Source organism: Schistocerca nitens, chromosome 9, assembly GCF_023898315.1.
Source record: "Schistocerca nitens isolate TAMUIC-IGC-003100 chromosome 9, iqSchNite1.1, whole genome shotgun sequence".
In the NCBI taxonomy this organism is placed as follows: domain Eukaryota; kingdom Metazoa; phylum Arthropoda; class Insecta; order Orthoptera; family Acrididae; genus Schistocerca; species Schistocerca nitens.
Window position 1 is genome coordinate 280,051,512 of NC_064622.1, and position 20,891 is coordinate 280,072,402.

Consider the following 20,891-nt stretch of genomic DNA (forward strand, 5'->3'; position numbering starts at 1 on the left):
CAAATCATTGAAGATACATGCACCACATGGCTATCTGTTGGTGTAGTAATTTACAAGTTAACAAAACTGATAGGGACTGATATGTGTTTACTCCAAAGGATATATTCAAAATTTTTAAAGGACCAAATTACAGCAAAACCCTCCAACTCCGTAACTGAAGACGAATGTCCAGCTTCAGATAAGGTGTGGCTGCCAAAGCTAATTACTTTTGGGATGAGGTATCCTTCTTCTTCCACCATTTGAAGAAGCCATGCCTCCAAACCTTGAGAAGATGCTTCAGTGCTTAAACAAAAATTCTTCTTCATGTGTGGCTGAGATAAATATTAGCATTTAATAATGCTTGTTTGATGTTCTCAAAATTGTTTTGACAGTGCTTGTCCCATAACCAAGGCCTGTTTTTCCAGAGAAGATTGAGTAAAGCATCACTGTTCATAAGTTGGTTATGGATGAATTTTCTGAAAAATGAAGTTAGGCCTAAGTATGCCTTTAATTGTCCCTTGTTTTGAGGAACAGGGCAGTTCCTAATGGCATCAAGTGTTTAAGGGTCTTTCAATCTGCCTTCTGAAGAAATTAAGTGTCCCAAAAATTTTACCTTATCTTGTCCAAAATTAGATTTCTAGAGATTTTCTGTTACTCCATATTTGGAAAAGTGGCTCAATACTTGTTCAGTCAATCTTAAATGTTCTACCCAAGTGTGTTCAGTGACTAAAAGGTTGTTCAAGTATACTATTACCTTACTCAAAAGTTCATGCCCTAGCACTCTGTCCAATGCAGACATAATACACCTGCACTTACATTCAATCCAAATGGTAATACTTGAATTTCGGACCTTCCCCCCCCCCCCCTCCCACCCCCTCCCCCCCACCCTCACATATGAAGGCAGTATACTTCCAACAACTTTCTTCGTGTAGTTTTATTGCCAATATGAAGACTGGAGGTTGATTATAGTAAGAAATTTAGTATCATGGAATTTCATAAGGTTCCTCTAAATTGTCTGGGCGTGTTTGGACTGGGACAATAGTCTTATTAATGTTACATGTGTAGAGGACCAAGAACACCTTGCCATCTGGCTCACTCACAGCCAAAATAGAACTACAATAAGGGAGAAAATGATGGTTGTATTATGCCCCATTAAAGCATCCTGTTAATATCTTTTCTTACTGCTTCCCTCTTTGTCCATGGTATAGCATATGAGGTAGAGCAAAAAGTTTCGTGAGGGTATACTTTCATTTTGTAGACAAAATCCTTAATGAAACCTGGTCTTTTTTCAAATGCGCATATGTAAGCAAGTATCAGTTCCCTAAGTTCTGCTTGCTGTTCTTGAGACAAGCACTTTGATTCACTTATCTTTGAGCTTATTGTGCTAACATTTACTTCTTTTGCTGCCAACTGTTCATTACCGTATGTGTTGACAAACATAACTGTGGGATTTACCAACTGAACTTCAAAGTTGTGAGTAACCTGATTAGGTCCATTACATATAATGGTTTTTATTTTATTTTATTTTATTTTTTTTAATTTTTTTTAATTTTTTACAGTGAAATGTCATTAGCCATTTCCTGTATCAATTTGTACTTGGTGTGTCCTACATTTATCCACATCAATTAAACAATCAACTATTAATTTCTCTGCTATCAAAAAATTGCATTATACAGAAAACTGTCCTAATTGCATGGAAATTAAGGTTTGTATTTTGACTCCTTTCAATTTCTGGCCAGTGGAAATTTGTACCTTGCAATTTTGCACTGGCAGTGTGGGTATATGTCCATGTTTCTTCAGTTCTTGAAAGAATACCTGTGACATCAAATTAGTTGTAGCACCTGTGTTGAGCACAATGGGTACATCAAGGTCAAATATTTTGGCTTTAATAGTAGATTGTACCTGCTCTCAGTCAAGCTTTTCTGTGTATCCTCATTACTTTGATACAGATCATGTTTCACATCGCTATCATGATTGTATCCGATAAAGCAAGTGTCGATCAAGCTCGTGCTCCCACTCTCCTCGGTCACAGAATGAGGGCCTGCCATGACCAGTTCATGTTTTCCAGCATCACGTTATCACTGGTCACTGGGTTAGACATAACTTGTACTATATGGACTGTTGGTGTTTTGATTTTGCCAAGTAATATCCTATGAGGCTCATGACTGAAATTCTCTTTGCTTTTGTGCATTATTTGGCATATGTGCATTACTTTGCTGGCCAAATTCCACTGTCTGTGGATTATTCGTCTGTCTGGTATTGTTTTGTGTTTACCATGTCATTGGTTGATTATTGCTGGTAGCTGTACATATTGTAGAGGCTTGCCATATGCTGCTTGCCCATTGTAGTTGTTTTTGTTAAATTTGTGCACATTTCTTTTATATCCACCCTTGAATTTATGGCTTTGTCCATTGTTGTTGTGATTACCGTTGCCATCACCATAGGTCTGTGTGGGGTAAGGGTGCCATCCCTGTTGTACTATGAATCTGTTGTTTACTTGTTAGTCTGTAAATATCTGTAGGACTAATTGTGTATTAACAGGCTTGGGTTGTACTGGCCTCTCTTCATATATCAAATCTGTTGAGTCCAGTACAAATAGAAAGCATTCGGTGTCATGTTCCAGAATGGTAATGTTTTTCCCTAATGTGGGCAGGAAAATGGCTCTTAAAAATTTTCAGCACATCTACTTGAGAAAGAGGTTCATCCTGTATCTGGTTTTATTCAAATATTTTTCAACACAGCCGCTTAAGCTTCCGTGTTTGCTATTGGATGGAGCTGGGTTGAGTACTTCATGTCTGAGCTTCTCTAGTATGGTCACAGACCAATATTTATCCAGAAAGGCTCTCTCAAACTGTTCATATTACTGGCAACATTCTCCCATGTCCTTAGCCCACAGCAGAACATCACCCTGTGTGTATCCAACAACAAATTTAATTTTCTGGGCTTCAGTCCAGGTACAAAGTAAAACATTTCAAAATTCTATGATAAAGACCATCGGGTTTGTTCTTTTCCCTTCAGAGCTAAATACTGGAAATTGTCAATGGAAATTGTTGATGCCTAAGTAATCCCTCATCTGCAAATAATGTTGACAAACACGCCGCACTGTCAGTGACAGGTGTTTTTGTGTTCGCTTGTGGCGTAGGTCATAGAAATTATGTGTGCTCAATAGCTACAGCTGTAAGTGTTGTTGCATTCTGCTACCATCACTATTTTCCTGCAATGGGCTAGCCCCATGTTGTGGGTAACCAGTGAAAGTATCTAACTTCTCAAAAAGCATGAGTTTGTTTTCAGTCAAATGTTGTTTTGGAATGTCACTAGTTTTAGCAACACTGCCTCGTAACCTTTCCTCTGCTTCCTTTAAACCTGAATCTGTTTTAGCTAGAAGCTGACTTTCTTTCTCCTTTAAAGCTTTTTCTACAGCATCTACATAAATTTTGCACTCTGACACTATCATTTCAGCAAGGGTGCTGCCCTTACCCAGCATCCAGGCTTCAACTTTTTCAGTTATTTCCTTTACATCTGCACGTATCTTATCTCTTTGTTTTTTGGCAATTTTGACTCGAAACTTAACTGGCCTACTTTTAGACTTTTAGAGTTTTTGCATACATCTTGCAGCTCGCTGATTGCATCTCTCACAATTTTTACCCACACATCTGCTTGGGATTGCATCTCCTGAATTTGAGGATATGCTTCACTAAGGTTTTGTACCTCACCTGCAAGTTGTTCCTATTTATTGTCTGTGGATGAGACTCTTTCCATTAACATAGTTATATTGCAGGATATATCAGTAATTATTTATTGTTTTAGTTGTTTACCTAGCTCTGTCAACTTCCCGAATAGTTCGTGTCAGATAATTCAGTGTGTATAGTTTTCTCACATCATGGAACTGTTGACTAATACTATTCTTGAAATGATTAAATGCCTGATTTTGCGTTGTACACTGTTGTTCTATATTTTCTTTAAGTTGATGTGTTACACTTTCCTGAAATTCCTGTTGTTTTGTAAACTGTTGTGTTACATCTTTAAGTTGCTGTGTTACACTTTCCTGATATTCCTGTTGTTTTGTAAACTGTTGTGTTATTAGTTGCATGAGTTGTGTCTAATTGTTTGTCTCACTAGTATTTACATTGCTTTTATGAACTGTTTCCTATTCTTGCGTTTGCAACATCATGAGCAAATTAACAAGGGAAGTTTCATTGTTGCGCGCTTCAGTTTCACTATTTGAAAAAAAAAAAAAAAAAAAATGTTTCCCGGTGAGAACTGAGAAATTGTCTCATTGAGCAACATAAAAGTGACATCATGATTAGTTATATTACCAGTGTCAACCTTTTTTGACAGTGGGACACCAACCTCCTTGCGCATTGTTTTGGTAGACATTGGCCAGTTCACGAACTGGCGCGTTACCTTCAACTGTTGTGAAACTTGGATATCTGACATCTTGGTATACTGCATTTTGTAATGAATTTTCAACAATAGCCATTTCCTTTGACTCCATTGTGAATAGCATTGAACAAAATTAAAAAATTATTTTTTCAGAAAATGAAAATTTGTCTGTATCAGTTCATTTCAACTAAAGTAGATTTATCTGCATATTCACTAACGAACCTGATTATTATCTGACATTGTCTGATAGCATTTTATGACTTATCTTGCACTTTAATGATGAATTTATACAAATTTTCATCTTTTCTGTAGAAATGCACTTTCCATAAAGGATATTAATGGTAGGAAAAGAGATTATCTGCTGCCAGAGAGGCAGCACCAAGTGTGGCCATATAAGCATACGTTACTGAAGTAATGTTCCCGTGATCTCACTTTTCATGTTAACATGCTCAGCATGGTTTCTGCCATCACTTCAGCTAAGAGTTTATAGCAAACATAAATACTACTGCCTTCTTGCAGTAAAATCTATGTCCTAGTTTGTGGCTGTAGACTTCACCTTGAAACAGTGATGTAAGGTACGGGCAAAATAAATATTTGAATGCCTCTTTTACACATGGTGTGTATGGGCTTCCAGATAACATTCATAGATCTCTCAGGCTGTATGTAGGCAACACAGATGTATACAGAAAGGAAAAGAAATTTAGAAAATATATTGAGTGGGTCTGTTAAGTTCTGTGCCTACTTGATTCATGAGGAGTGGAAAACATGGCATGCTAGCTCAAAATTTCATTCTCTCTCATCTTGACCACCACTGTCATCATCAACAACAAAATCTTGCCATTAAATTCCTTTAGACTCCTCACAGTGATCTACATTAAACAGTTACATCTATATTGTCTGCACCATGACACAAGCCATATAAATTTCATGTTACATAAAAACATCTTCTTTGTGCCAATGTGTAACTACATTTACATCAATATTCTGCAGACTGCTGTGAAGTCCACAGAAGAAGGTACTTAGCATTGTAACGTGCATTAGCATTTCTTCCCATTCCAAATGTGTATGAAGTATGGGAGGATGGTAGCTTAAATGCCTACGTTCTTGCTGTTATTTGTCTAACTTCATACTTGCAGTCCCTACAGGGTGGTCTGAACTATTTCTCTAGATTCATCAATTAATATCATTCTTGAAACTATGTAAGTAGGCTTTAGCAGGATGGTTAGCCTTTATCTTCAATCATCAACCAATTCAGGTTTTTCATTATTTCTGTAATGCACCCCCATGAATCAGATAAAACTACGATCGGTTGTGTGGCCTTCTTTGTAGACATTCAATATCCCCTGTTAATGGTCTCTAGTATGTGTCCCATCCATTATACCAATATACTAAGATGGGGTGCACAAGTGTTTTATGAGCATTACCTTTGTAGACTGACTACATTTACTCAGTTTCCTGCAAATGAACTGAAGTCTGCCACCACTTTTACCTACAACTGAGCTTTTGTAATCATTACATTTCATATACCCACAAATTGCTACGTCCACATATTTGTCTGAGTCGATTGATTCCAGTTGGACTTACTGATTTAATATCCATAGGATACTGCTTTTCTGTGTTGTTCTGAAGTACACAGTTTTATATTTCTGTGCATTTAGAGCAAGTCCCCAATTTTTGCACCACTTTGAAATTTTACCATACTGAGTGGATAATTGTACAGCCTTTATATATATATATATATATATATATATATATATATATATATATATATATATATATATATATATATATAATAGAAGGAAACATTCCACGTAGGAAAAATATATCTAAAAACAAAGATGATGTGACTTACCAAATGAAAGTGCTGGCAGGTCGACAGACACACAAACAAACACAAACATACACACAGAATTCAAGCTTTCGCAACAAACTGTTGACTCATCAGGAAAGAAGGAAGGAGAGGGAAAGACGGAAGAATGTGGGTTTTAAGGGAGAGGGTAAGGAGTCATTCCAGTCCCGGGAGTGGAAAGACTTACCTTAGGGGGAGAAAAGGACGGGTATACACTCGCACACACACACATATCCATCCACACATATACAGACACAAGCAGACATATTTAAAGACAAAGAGTCTTTAAATATGTCTAAGGTAAGTCTTTAAATATGTCTAAGGTAAGTCTTTCCGCTCCCGGGACTGGAATGACTCCTTACCCTCTCCCTTAAAACCCACATCCTTTCGTCTTTCCCTCTCCTTCCCTCTTTCCTGATGAGTCAACAGACAAAGAGTCTTGAAATATGTCTTTAAATATGTCTGCTTGTGTCTGTATATGTGTGGATGGATATGTGTGTGTGTGCGAGTGTATACCCATCCTTTTTTCCCCCTAAGGTAAGTCTTTCCGCTCCCGGGACTGGAATGACTCCTTACCCTCTCCCTTAAAACCCACATCATTTCGTCTTTCCCTCTTTCCTGATGAGTCAACAGTTTGTTGCGAAAGCTTGAATTCTGTGTGTATGTTTGTGTTTGTTTGTGTGTCTGTCGACCTGCCAGCACTTTCATTTGGTAAGTCACATCATCTTTGTATATATATATACACTCCTGGAAATTGAAATAAGAACACCGTGAATTCATTGTCCCAGGAAGGGGAAACTTTATTGACACATTCCTGGGGTCAGATACATCACATGATCACACTGACAGAACCACAGGCACATAGACACAGGCAACAGAGCATGCACAATGTCGGCACTAGTACAGTGTATATCCACCTTTCGCAGCAATGCAGGCTGCTATTCTCCCATGGAGACGATCGTAGAGATGCTGGATGTAGTCCTGTGGAACGGCTTGCCATGCCATTTCCACCTGGCACCTCAGTTGGACCAGCGTTCGTGCTGGACGTGCAGACCGCGTGAGACGACGCTTCATCCAGTCCCAAACATGCTCAATGGGGGACAGATCCGGAGATCTTGCTGGCCAGGGTAGTTGACTTACACCTTCTAGAGCACGTTGGGTGGCACGGGATACATGCGGACGTGCATTGTCCTGTTGGAACAGCAAGTTCCCTTGCCGGTCTAGGAATGGTAGAACGATGGGTTCGATGACGGTTTGGATGTACCGTGCACTATTCAGTGTCCCCTCGACGATCACCAGTGGGTCCGGTCCCAGGTCGATGGGCACGTGCACCTTACGCCGACCACTGGTGACAACATCGATGTACTGTGGAGACCTCACGCCCCACGTGTTGAGCAATTCGGCGGTACGTCCACCCGGCCTCCCGCATGCCCACTATACGCCCTCGCTCAAAGTCCGTCAACTGCACATACGGTTCACGTCCACGCTGTCGCGGCATGCTACCAGTGTTAAAGACTGCGATGGAGCTCCGTATGCCACGGCAAACTGGCTGACACTGACGGTGGCGGTGCACAAATGCTGCGCAGCTAGCGCCATTCGACGGCCAACACCGCGGTTCCTGGTGTGTCCGCTGTGCCGTGCGTGTGATCATTGCTTGTACAGCCCTCTCGCAGTGTCCGGAGCAAGTATGGTGGGTCTGACACACCGGTGTCAATGTGTTCTTTTTTCCATTTCCAGGAGTATATATATATATATATATATATATATATATATATATATATATATATATATAATAGAGGGAAACATTCCACAAGGGAAAAATATATCTAAAAACCAAAGATGATGTGACTTACCGAACGAAAGCGCTGGCAGGTCGATAGACACACAAACAAACACAAACACACACACAAAATTCAAGCTTTCGCAACAAACTGTTGCCTCATCAGGAAAGAGGGAAGGAGAGGGAAAGACGAAAGGATGTGGGTTTTAGGGGAGAGGGTAAGGAGTCATTCCAATCCCGGGAGTGGAAAGACTTACCTTAGGGGGAAAAAAGGACAGGTATACACTCGCGCACACACACACACACATATCCATCCACACATATACAGGATATGTCTGCTTGTGTCTGTATATGTGTGGATGGATATGTGTGTGTGTGTGAGTGCGCGAGTGTATACCTGTCCTTTTTTCCCCCTAAGGTAAGTCTTTCTGCTCCCGGGATTGGAATGACTCCTTACCCTCTCCCCTAAAACCCACATCCTTTCGTCTTTCCCTCTCCTTCCCTCTTTCCTGATGAGGCAACAGTTTGTTGCGAAAGCTTGAATTTTGTGTGTGTGTTTGTGTTTGTTTGTGTGTCTATCGACCTGCCAGTGCTTTCGTTCGGTAAGTCACATCATCTTTGTTTTTAGATATATGAAAACTGCCTCATCTGAAGAGTCTGAGGTTGTTATTCATATTGTCTGCCATGTCATTAATGCACAACAGAAACTGCAAGAGTCCCTAAAACATCTCTGAGACACGTGAAATTACTGCTACTTCTGTCGATGACACTCCATCTGATACTACAATGCTAGGTCCTCCCTACCAAGAAATCACCCTTATTATCACAGATTTTGTTTGATACACCATATAATAATTTGTTCTTAATAAAGTTTGGTGTGGTGCTCAGTCGTATGCTTTTTGTAAGTCAAGAAGTACTGTAGCTACCAGAATTCCTTGATCTACGGCTTTCCTACTGTCATGTGGAAAAGCATCAGTTGAATGTCACTTGACTAATGTTTTCAGAACACATTGTGGTTGGCGTGCAGCAGATCATTCTGTTTCAGATAGCTCATTATGTCTGAACTTAGAATATGTTCTAGGGTTGTACAGTAGGTGAATGTTAATAAAACTGGACAGTGTTTTGTGGATCAATTCTGGTATCCTTCTTGAAGATGGATGTTACCTGCACTATCTTCCAACTACTGGACACAGAACTTCTCGGAATGTACGTTAGCCTAAGAGGGAATGTTACTGTGACATTTTCCTTGTGTGATGAAGGTTTGAAAAGCTCAATGCTGCTAAAAATTGCAGCAGCTGCTAAGTGTACATAATAACTCATTTTATGGGGAAAAAAGATGCCCTTGACATTCTCAGTGCAGCATTAGAGAGGTTTATGGAGGAAATGTGTGATTGTGCTATGTGATAATGGTGACACATGTTTCTGAGTGATGAAGTGATGTGCACAATCAAACATGAAGTGCATCACCATTAGAGGGGCCCAATGGATTTGTGAAGAATATGGATTAAATGTCTATTCACATCTGTGGAATTGTAACACCATTCTTCTCATGATTTGTGATATGATTGGGCTTCAGAGAGCTTTGCAATTGCTGAATGGTGAAATCTCTTTATGGTGAATATGAAACCCACAGAATGGGCTCACCTTTCACATTTTTGCTACAGTACACAGGGGAAGGTGGATGTTTCCTCAGATACAGGGTTACAAGTGATCAGACATGGATTCTGCATGTGAAATTTGAGACAAAACTGCTGTCTATGAAGTGGGCTTATACCTATTTAATATGGAAATCTCTGAATTGCAGCCAGACATCTTTCTGGGGGAAGGTTATGGTCACTGTATTTCATTACAGAAAAGGCATACTGCTAATTTAGTTCTGAAACACATCAATCAATTCATCAGTGTACAGCAATAATTTTTTTTTTTAAATGAACAATTGAAAACAAATGATGTGGTACGTTTGAATCTCTGCATCATTTCACTGCATGACAACAATAATCTACATGCAGCCAATAAAATTTTGAGAACACTAACAGCATCAAACAGGAGTTGATTCATTAACCTCTTTACAGTCCTGGATTTACACCTATTGAAGAAAAGTAAATTTAAAATTCTTGTTATGTCTCATCCATTGCAACAGAAATTGAAATTGGTTGCCTATATGTAGTAAATTAAATTAATATTAAAATGTTTGTTTTGCCAATGTTTTCATTAATTATTTTCCATATATGTATAAGTCTATCATAAAATAATACTGTATGTGCTTAGATTGTAATTTACCCCGTAGCTGTAATGTAAATGTATGCTGATATAATCAGTATTGCTCTAAACAGCGATCAAAAGATCAACAAATAAACAAATAACTAGTTTTTACCTAATATGAAGAAATAGTCATCATTACAGTGTTTTGCAGATTATATGGAGTATCAAGATTTCACTGATCATGGTTAAGATGGAAGGTAAAAGAATTAATTGGCAGGTGCATACAAAACTCATCCTGTGCTAAGATGAGTGTTTTACAATTGCAGAAAATTATGTTGTGGTGATCAGTGACTTCAGGTTTTACTAGTAACTTGCATTAATGAAAAGTCATTACAAGGACTTTTAATAATCACATGAAAATTTCTTTCCAAACCCATAAAACTGCTGGAAGATTTAGGAAAATTTGGAGCTTACCAGTTCTTGATACAAAGACTGTCAGAAGACATTCACTATGACCAAGTGTAACACAATGTATCTAAATACACTGGTGTCCAAAATTAAAGCAACAAAGGGAAATTTCGAAACATTACTTTTCTTTTGCCAGAGGGCAGTATAAACAGATGACAGTAAAGTAGAAAAAATGTAAAAAATACAGGATGTAAGCAACTGCAACATGTGTAATGACAGGCAAAATTGTTCTTCGCTTTTTTCAACTTAACAGGTTTGCACAAACAGTCCAATACCTGGTTAATGTGCTCCATATTGGGTGTGGCAACCTCTGGCAGCAATACAGACCTGACAATGATGGTGCATGCTGTGAATGATGTCATCACTCTCTTTTTGAGGCAATAACACCAATTATTCCTGCAGAGCTGCTCACAAGTCTTGGAGAGTGGTCAGTGGATGCCGACGTGATGTAACCTGTCTCCAAAATGCTCCCAGACATTCTCTATGGACACGTGCCTCTTATGAGGTCGAGAATTATCATCCATCAATGCAAAGTCTGGGCCCCTAGCACCTCACAAAAACTGCACATAAGGTCCCATGATTTCATCATGATACCTGACAGCAGTTAATGCTTGCCGACTCACTGACAGAATTTTATGAAGAGGTGTCTGAGTGCTCAATTCAATCTCTGCCAACACCATTAGGGATCCTCCTCAATATCGGGCTCTTTCCACAATATTTTGGTCTCAAAATAGTGTTCCACATTTCCTCCAGATGCAAATCCATTGAGAATTGCTCTTCAGACCAAATTGGGACTCATCTGTGGAAAGAACATTGGCCCATTGTTTGACCGTCCAGGTGGTATGTTAACAAGTTCACTCTAGTCATTCCCTTCTGTGAAGATGCGTCAGAGGTACGCATACAGCAGGTCTCTGACAATGAAGGCCAATCTGTTGAGGCCTTCTAAACACTGTTTGCCTTGCTACGACATATTCAGAAGATTTTTCAAGGTCATATGCTAGTTTCCATGCAGTACTAAGGCTGAACTGTTGCGCCCTTACAGCCAAATAACAGTCCTCTGTTTCTGATGTCACATATGGTTGAACCTGCCCTGGTCTTTGGGATACAGTTTTGTTCTCTGTAAACTGTTGCCACATCCAAGAAACAACAGAACAATTCACATTAAACCATCAGGGCACATCAGTTTACGTATGTCCTGGTTCCATTCTTCCTATGGCCCTCTACAGCAAAGAGTCTGGTAGATGTCTCCTCTCTGCCAGTCTGCACCATCTGTGACTGTGTACACAGTGATTGTGGATGTAACACTATCCCATTTGATAGGTGCCCTGATGTCATCAATGTTGTGGTTGTGCAATGACTGGAATGTCATCTTTCATGGAGAACATGGTTGTACGGTGATCTTCGACAGTTTGTCATGAATTAGAAACAGGATGGGGAAATAGCGGTTTGTTGCTTCAATTCTGGACACCAGTTTATATGAAAAAATACATTATTATTATGCTACATCATTTTCTAAATATCCACAGTACCCATCCTGAATTATTTAAGATAGAAAGATTACAAAGGCATATGCCACACTGAGATTTATTAGAAGAATCCTAAGGAAGTGCAATTAACCCATAGCACAAGCTGCTGATTCTTGGAAGGGAATCACTAGTCTAATGAATTTTAAATTTGTCTCAAAGAGGAGCAGTGCAATTTATTATAGTTTTGTGGATACATTAACGTGCCTCACAGAAGTGCTAAATAACTCCCCACCTGAGATGCTACAAAAGTGTGTTATGCATTAAAGAAACAGTTACTAATGAAATTCCAAGAATATGTGGTTCAAGACAAGTCTATAAATATATATTACTTCCTCCCACATATACATATCACATACTGACCATCACAATAACATTGTAGTTCAGGCTTACGTGAAAGTGTGACATCAGTCATTTTTGGTGTGCAACAGCAAATGAAATATTAAGGGGGTAAAATGATACCAGAACAGTACCTAACCTAAAATGCACACAATAAAGTTGCTTGTTGTGCTGTTTTGATACTATAAAATATATGCATCTTCTTCACATTTATAACTACTTACATAATTAAGTACCAACAATTTTTATATTTCATTCAGACCCACTCAGATTTTATTTCAAGTAATTAGAAACCTTTTGTATAAGTTTCCTGAAAAATTTCAGGTTAATTTTTGACTTACACATAACCTATAATAATGTTACCCTTAAAAGTATTTCAGTATTATACAATAAAAATTTTGTATTAATAATGATTTTGATGGGATTTATTAAATGCACTCATTATCAGTGTCTACAAAAAATGATCTTAATTTGAATTTATGTTGTTATTTATCTTATATACAAATCAGTTTTAATTTTTTCCCTCACAGGGAGAAGACTTGAAATGCAGCTCATGTGTTTGAGAACAAACATTAACACCTGGGTCAGCATTATTCTGGGAGTAGTTTTGGCTCTTGTTTTGACATCACAAGTGGCTGGAAATGTACCATTTCAACAGCATTATTACAGAGGTTCCGCGATAGACTTAAGGGGTTACATTAAAGGACAGATATGGTTTTCTAAGAAAACAAAATGTCATACTGCAGGAGGTAATGGCGAGCATCCAAATGAACCGCAACAATCACTTCAACCTGAGCAGTCACAGCAGCCACAAAGTGAACAAACAGATAACCCTGAAAGTGAACAACCATATCAACCTGAAACTGAGCCACCAGATCATCCTGAAAACGAGCACCAAGATAAACCTTCATCTGAGCAATCAAATCAACCCCCAGATGGGCAACCAGTTCAGCCTCCTTCTGACCAGCCAGATGAGCCTATGGATGAGCAAATGGACAATCCTCCAGATGCTGATCAAGAGGCTGATTTTGCTGATGATTCTGAAGAGCCCCAAGGAGATAGCACAGATGCAGTTACAAATGTTCCCTTGCAGCCAGGCTCACATTTATGGCCGTATGAATGTCCAAAAGGACATCCAGAGGTAAAATACCTGAGTGAGACATGTTCCTCCACAAATGATAGTTTATGCAAACTATGTGAAGGTAAGTAACTGTTGATTAATTTACTATTACATAAACATAATGAATATAGTGTGCAATAAAATCATAACACTCCAAAATGTCTGAAGCTGCATATGAAATTATAAAAGAAAATTATTTATATGTTTCTACATGTAGCAGTAGTTATCAGATAGTATATTTCTTGAGGGTAGTAACAATTATTACCTGTATGAAGATATTTGGGAAATGTTTCTGGTAACGTCTACAGGAGTGCTTAATGTGGGATGAAATGAATGTAAGTTGGTCATTTCAAAGCCTATTTCTACAGACTTTTGAACTAGCTAATATACAAAATGAGTGAGAATAAACTGAAATAAAAACAAGAGAAATCATCTCAGATTTTCTCAGAGGAGTAAGCCCTACAATAAGAGAGCCTCGTTTAAAATTGTACATTAACTGTTACTAACACTGAAAGCAAATAATGAATAACACTATTACAACCTAAACAGTTTTACAAGTTGCACTCATAAACATAGCAGTGGACTACAAAATGTGAGCAAAGCATGAGCAAATGGCCCTGTTGCCTGAAAGTAAGTACCAGATTGTAAAACTTCATTTTATGTGTTTGCATATAACTGAAGTAATGGTACATGTCTGTGACTGTTTCCTTACCAAGTTTCCTGGCATTTTTGTATGTTTCTGCAGGATAGCCTTGGTAACAGAGCAATCAATCTTCACTTCAATTAACTCAGGCAAAAATTTTTGTAAACACTCTCAGTATCCATAAATACTGCTCTAAAGAACCAATTTTTGCTTAGACTGAGCCTTTGTTCAACATTTCTCAAGTTTAAATATTTCTGGGTGGTAGGTTTCATTAGTTTAAATGTTATTTAGGATGTTACATTAGTGATATTGCATCTCAGTTGAAACTGCACAATTTAACTTTTCTTGAGTATATGCATAATTTAAGAAGTGACACTACTTAAGAAGAAAATTTGGGTCATTTAATCTGTTGATACTGTACATTGGGTTCATCTTGGGAAGTAATGATACTGTGGTGTGTGACATCATTCACCTACTTACAGGAAGAGAACAGAACACAGACGTTTTTTCTAATCTATATTATTTTGTGGAATGTAGGCTGTGGTGGCAGGTAGCACAGACTGAGTCTTAATTTAGGCTGACAGGTGACCATTTGGTTATTAGTTTGTGAAGCAGTAGTAAGAGAATTCAGTTAATCCAAAAATTTAATTCCATCTACAAACAACCAGTAGAATGATGTTCTTACAATTCTGATAGCATGGTATCAATAAAATGAACATTTTTTTCCAAACTCATGGTTAGGAAATTCCTTTACAGTATCAAATGAAACTTCCCATATTCAGAACCTGAGACAATATACAGGGTGATTCAAAAAGAATACCACAACTTTAGGAATTTAAAACTCTGCAACGACAAAAGGCAGAGCTAAGCACTATCTGTCTGCGAATTAAGGGAGCTATAAAGTTTCATTTAGTTGTACATTTGTCCGCTTGAGGCGCTGTTGACTAGGCGTCAGCGTCAGTTGATGCTAAGATGGCGACCGCTCAACAGAAAGCTTTTTGTGTTATTGAGTACAGCAGAAGTGAATCGACGACAGTTGTTCAGCGTGCATTTCAAAGTATGGTGTTAAACCTCCTGATAGGTGGTGTATTAAACGTTGGTATAAACAGTTTACAGAGAATGGGTGTTTGTGCAAAGGGAAAAGTTCTGGACAGCTGAGAACGAGTGATGAAAATGTAGCACGCATCCAGCAAGCATTTGTTCGCAGCCCTTGAAAATCGACTCGCAGAGCTAGCAGAGAGCTGCAAATTCCACAATCAACTGTATGGAGAGTCCTACGAAAAAGGTTAGTTATGAAACCTTATCGTCTGAAATTGGTTCAAGCACTGTCTGCAGCTGATAAGATTAAAAGAATCGATTTCTGTGATTTTATCCTTGCTCAAATGGAAACAGATGAATCTTTCGTTTCAAAGATTGTGTTTAGTGATGAAGCAACTTTCCACACTAATGGGAAAGTCAACCGTCACAATGTCTGTATATGGGGCACTGAGAATCCGCAGGAAACGACTCAGTATGAACGTGACTCGCCTAAGGTGAACGTTTTCTGTGCCATTTCACCCAATAAAGTTTTTGGTCCCTTTTTCTTCGAAGGTGCTACTGTAACTGGACTACAGTATCTGGAGATGTTAGAGAATTGGCTGTTCCCTCAGCTCGAACAAGAAGCACAACAATTCATATTTCAGCAGGATGGAGCGCCACCACATTGGCACTTATCTCTCCGTAACTACGTGAACGTCAACTACCCGAGGCGATGGATCAGCCGCCAGGCAGCCCGTGACAGAGCACTTCATCACTGGCCTCCAAGAAGCCCTGATCTTACCCCCTGCAATTTTTTCTTATGGGGGTATGTTAAGGATATGGTGTTTCGGCCACCTCTCCCAGCCACCATTGATGATTTGAAACGAGAAATAACAGCAGCTATCCAAACTGTTACGCCTGATATGCTGCAGAAAGTGTGGAACGAGTTGGAGTATCGGGTTGATATTGCTCGTGTGTCTGGAGGGGGCCATATTGAACATCTCGGAACTTGTTACCAAACTCTGGCACGACGAAGAAAAATAAGTTTCTGGCCACCAGTGAGGCTACAAATCCATGTTACTTTAAACACTTACAAAATTGCTGTGCAAGTAAATGAATCTAAGACAAATTTGGATAATAGGAACTCAGTTTATCTCGCATCTTGAAGTATTTAAGCATAAAACAATAAAAAGCCTCAAAGGTCATGTCTATGATATTCAACTCTACTTCAGCCCATGGATCAAGAAATTATGGACAAGGCAATTTTATAAGTACAAGATCACCAAATACATGGCACTCAGGCTGAGTAGTACTTGGCCTAAACCTCACAAAAATTTAGTCGTATGAATTTAGTCTGAACTTTGAAAAGATTTTATATGTTCATATTGCAGCAAGATCATGTACTTGTAGATGAAGCAAGTTGGTAGCCTTCTATCATGAGCAACTCCTTGCACAGTAGGTAAACTTTTTCAAGCAGTGGACGGTGTTGCTGATGTAGTGAAATTGTGAGTGTATCTATGCATTTTTAATTTGGTATGTGGGATGTTATGACACAACAATAATAATAATAAGGAGAAGTTCTATTCTGGAATATTAAATGTAAATTCTCTTCTGAAAATTGGAAAGCAGAAAAAATTGGAATTACTTCTACAACAGAGCTTCACACAAATTTTAGCACTGCGGGAAATGAAATTCTTAGATCAGAATTTCGTTGATATATATCATTACAGAATTTATAAAGGAAAGTCAGCAGTAAGAATAATGGAAAAGGTGCCAATGTCTGGAACATTGTTTGCAGTTTAAAAAAAAATGTAGATAGTATAACAGATTTTAAGAGAAAATTAGATATAATGTTCACGTGAACAAGAAATTTCAAGAATAAAAGCTATACCTTTATTAACTGCCATAACTGAAAACAATGAAACAGCTCTGCATTAAGTAAATTAGTTTTGTGATCTTTTAGGATCTGAAATGTCCAACATATCTACAAACAATGTTAAAATATTTCTTGGTGACTCCAGTGTGCTATCTGGGAAGGAAGAGAAATTTTAAATTATACCATAGATCAGTGTTTAGCATCCTTTAGAACAAACAAAAATGATGAAAGTCAATATGTGTAAAACATGCTAGTTAAAATAGATGTTCACACATTTTTTCAAACTACCAAGAAAAGTCAAAATTGGATACCTCCAAATCCAAATCTAGGAGAATTTCACTTGGATCACACAGCCATATCCAAAAGATGTATCAAGGAAATTATGAATGTTAAACTGATGAGATTTGGGGAATTTCATTCAGATCATTTTATCTATAATGTTAAAATACAATTTCTCTAATCTAAAACAAAAAAGAAAACCCAGAAAGTAATCAGATGCAAAACCAGTAGAGTGAATATTACAAAAGGGATTATAGAAGAACTTAGAGATGAAACTGGTACAAGTAAAAAAAAGGTGATTATTATTACTATTACTGCTGTCCCAGGTTTTGAATTGTAAGACATTTCCAGGGGCAGATGTGGACTCTGACCGCAATCTATTGGTTATGAACTGCAGATTAAAACTGAAGAAACTGCAAAAAGGTGGGAATTTAAGGAGATGGAACCTGGATATACTGAAAGAAACAGAGGTTGTAGAGAGTTTCAGGGAGGGATTAAGGGAACAATTGACAGGAATGGGGGAAAGAAGTACAGTAGAAAGAGAATGGGTAGCTCTGAGGGGTGAAGTAGTGAAGGCAGCAGACGATCAAGTAGGTAAAAAGACGAGGGCTAGTAGAAACCCTTGGGTAACAGAAGAAATATTGAATTTAATTGATGAAAGGAGAAAATATAAAAATGCAGTAAATGAAGCAGGCAAAAAGGAATATAAATGTCTCAAAAATGAGATTGACAGGAAGTGCAAAATGGCTAAGCAGGGATGGCCTGAGGACAAATGTAAGGATGTAAAGGCTTATCTCACTAGGAGTAAGATAGATACTGCCTACAGGAAAATTAAAGAAGCCTTTGGAGAAAAGAGAACCACTTGTATGAATATCAAGAGCTCAGATGGAAACCCAGTTATAAGCAAAGAGGGGAAAGCAGAAAGGTGGAAGGAGTATATGAAGGGTCTATACAAGGGCGATGTACTTGAGGACAATATCATGGAAATGGAAGAGGATGTAGATGAAGATGAAATGGGAGATATGATACTGCGTGAAGAGTTTGACAGAGCACTGAAAGACTTGAGACGAAAAAAGGCCACGGGAATAGGCAACATTCCATTGGAACTACTGACGGCCTTGGGAGAGCCAGGCCTGACAAAACTCTACCATCTCATGAGCAAGATGTATGAGACTGACGAAATACCCTCAGGCTTCAAGAAGAAAATAATAATTCCAATCCCAAAGAAAGCAGGTGTTGACAGATGTGAAAATTACTGAACTATCAGTTTAATAAGTCACAGCTGCAAAATACTAACGCGAATTGTTTACAGACGAATGGAAAAACTGGTAGAAGCTGATCTCGGGGAAGATCACTTTGGATTCTGTAGAAATGTTGGAACACATGAGGCAATACTGACCTTACGACTTATCTTAAAGGAAAGATTAAGGAAAGGCAAACCTACATTTCTAGCATTTGTAGACTTCGAGAAAGCTTTTGACAATGTTGACTGGAATACTCTCTTTCAAATTCTAAAGGTGGCAGGGGTAAAATACAGGGAGCGAAAGGCTATTAACAATTTGTACAGAAACCAGATGGCAGTTATAAGAGTCGAGGGGCATGAAAGGGAAGCAGTGGTTGGGAAGGGAGTGAGACAGGGCTGTAGCCTATCCCCGATGTTATTCAATCTGTATATTGAGCAAGCAGTAAAGGAAACAAAAGAAAAATTCAGAGTAGGTATTAAAATCCATGGAGAAGAAATAAAAATTTGCAGGTTCGCCGATGACATTGTAATTCTATCAGAGACAGCAAAGGACTTGGAAGAGCAGTTGAATGGAATGGACAGTGTCTTGGAAGGAGGATATAAGATGAACATCAACAAAAGCAAAACAAGGATAATGGAATGTAGTCGAATTAAGTCAGGTGATACTAAGGGAATTATATTAGGTAATGAGACACTTAAAGCAGTAAAGGAGTTTTGCTATTTGGGGAGCAAAATAACTGATGATGGTCGAAGTAGAGAGGATATAAAATGTAGACTGACAATGGCAAGGAAAGTGTTTCTGAAGAAGAAAAATTTGTTAACATCGAGTTTAGATTTAAGTGTCAGGACTTCGTTTCTGAAAGTATTTGTATGGAGTGTAGCCATGTATGGAAGTGAAACATGGACAATAAATAGTTTGGACAAGAAGAGAATAGAAGCTTTCGAAATGTGGTGCTACAGAAGAATGCTGAAGTTTAGATGGGTCGATCACATAACTAATGATGATGTATTGAATAGAATTGGGGAGAAGATGAGTTTGTGGCACAACTTGAGAAAAGGAGGGGACCGGTTAGTAGGATATGTTCTGAAGCACCAAGGGGTCACAAATTTAGCATTGGAGGGCAGCATGGAGGGTAAAAATCGTAGAGGGAGACCAAGAGATGAATACACTAAGCAGATTCAGAAGGATGTAGGTTGCAGTAAGTACTGGGAGATGAAGAAGCTTGCACAGGATAGGGTAGCATGGAGAGCTGCATCAAACCAGTCTCAGGACTGAAGACCACAACAACAACAACCGCTGTTATCAATTTGATGTGATTCATCAGTCAAAAGTGGACAAAAAGCAAGTTTACAATTAAAACGAACACAATATTGCAATTTAAACTATAATACTACTACTATAAAAATTAAGATTAAGATGTAGATTACAGTATATGTCCTCGGAATCTTTCACGATGGATATGTCTGAATAAAATCTTCTTGGTTTTCAAGCTGCAAGCTGTGCCAGACCAAACAAAATTCTTGAATCTTTGATTGACCTGAATTCCAGGTACGAGCTACTAAAGAGTAAAAGAAAACCTTTGGATTGGTTAAGAATAAAAAGAAGACATGGTAGAATCAGGAATGTGAAAAAGCACTAGAACAAAGAGCAAAACATGGGGACAACTTTAGAAGTCCAAAGAAAGAAGAATGCCTAGAACTATGCAGAAAAAACATCACTAGTAATCCAGAACATCAAAAGGAACTTTGAAAGATCTCATCTTTCACCAAAATAATGTTAGAAAATTTTTCCAAACTCTTAAATACTTCCTTAAAGGTGAATCCAATACCAAGTATTTGTTTCAAAGATGAAAATAGTGAAATGGGATTAAATAACAAGGAAAATTGTTAAGTATTAGCAAACTTTTTTGACAACCTCTTAAAGAATCCAGTTCTAACAGCTAAACCAGAATTTTCAGTAATACCAGAAAATCTTGAGGAAGGTTTCCCACCAGCAGAAGTTTAAGTTCACGAATGCATCAAAAACACACACACACACACACACACACACACATACACACACACACACACATACACACACACACACACACACACATACAAAACCAAGAATGAATGTGGTGAAAATTCCATTGCAGCACAATTATTGATATGTTAAGAACCAAAGTGTACAGTTGCTCTACACTAGTTTTA

General features: G+C 38.2%; 2 protein-coding genes across 4 annotated transcripts in view; one reads left to right on the forward strand and one right to left on the reverse strand.

Annotated features, from left to right (window-relative positions):
• Positions 1-20,891, reverse strand: part of LOC126203195 (dynein axonemal intermediate chain 7-like) — a 764,826-nt gene that overhangs the window by 332,783 nt on the left and 411,152 nt on the right. The window lies entirely within an intron of this gene.
• Positions 1-20,891, forward strand: part of LOC126203194 (toll-like receptor 13) — a 224,740-nt gene that overhangs the window by 52,132 nt on the left and 151,717 nt on the right. For all 3 annotated transcript variants that reach the window (XM_049937436.1, XM_049937437.1, XM_049937438.1), the window contains one exon: positions 13,054-13,725. In XM_049937436.1, the coding sequence (XP_049793393.1) occupies positions 13,068-13,725 (658 nt within the window). In that variant the 5' untranslated portion in view covers positions 13,054-13,067. The remainder of the gene's footprint in view (positions 1-13,053; positions 13,726-20,891) is intronic.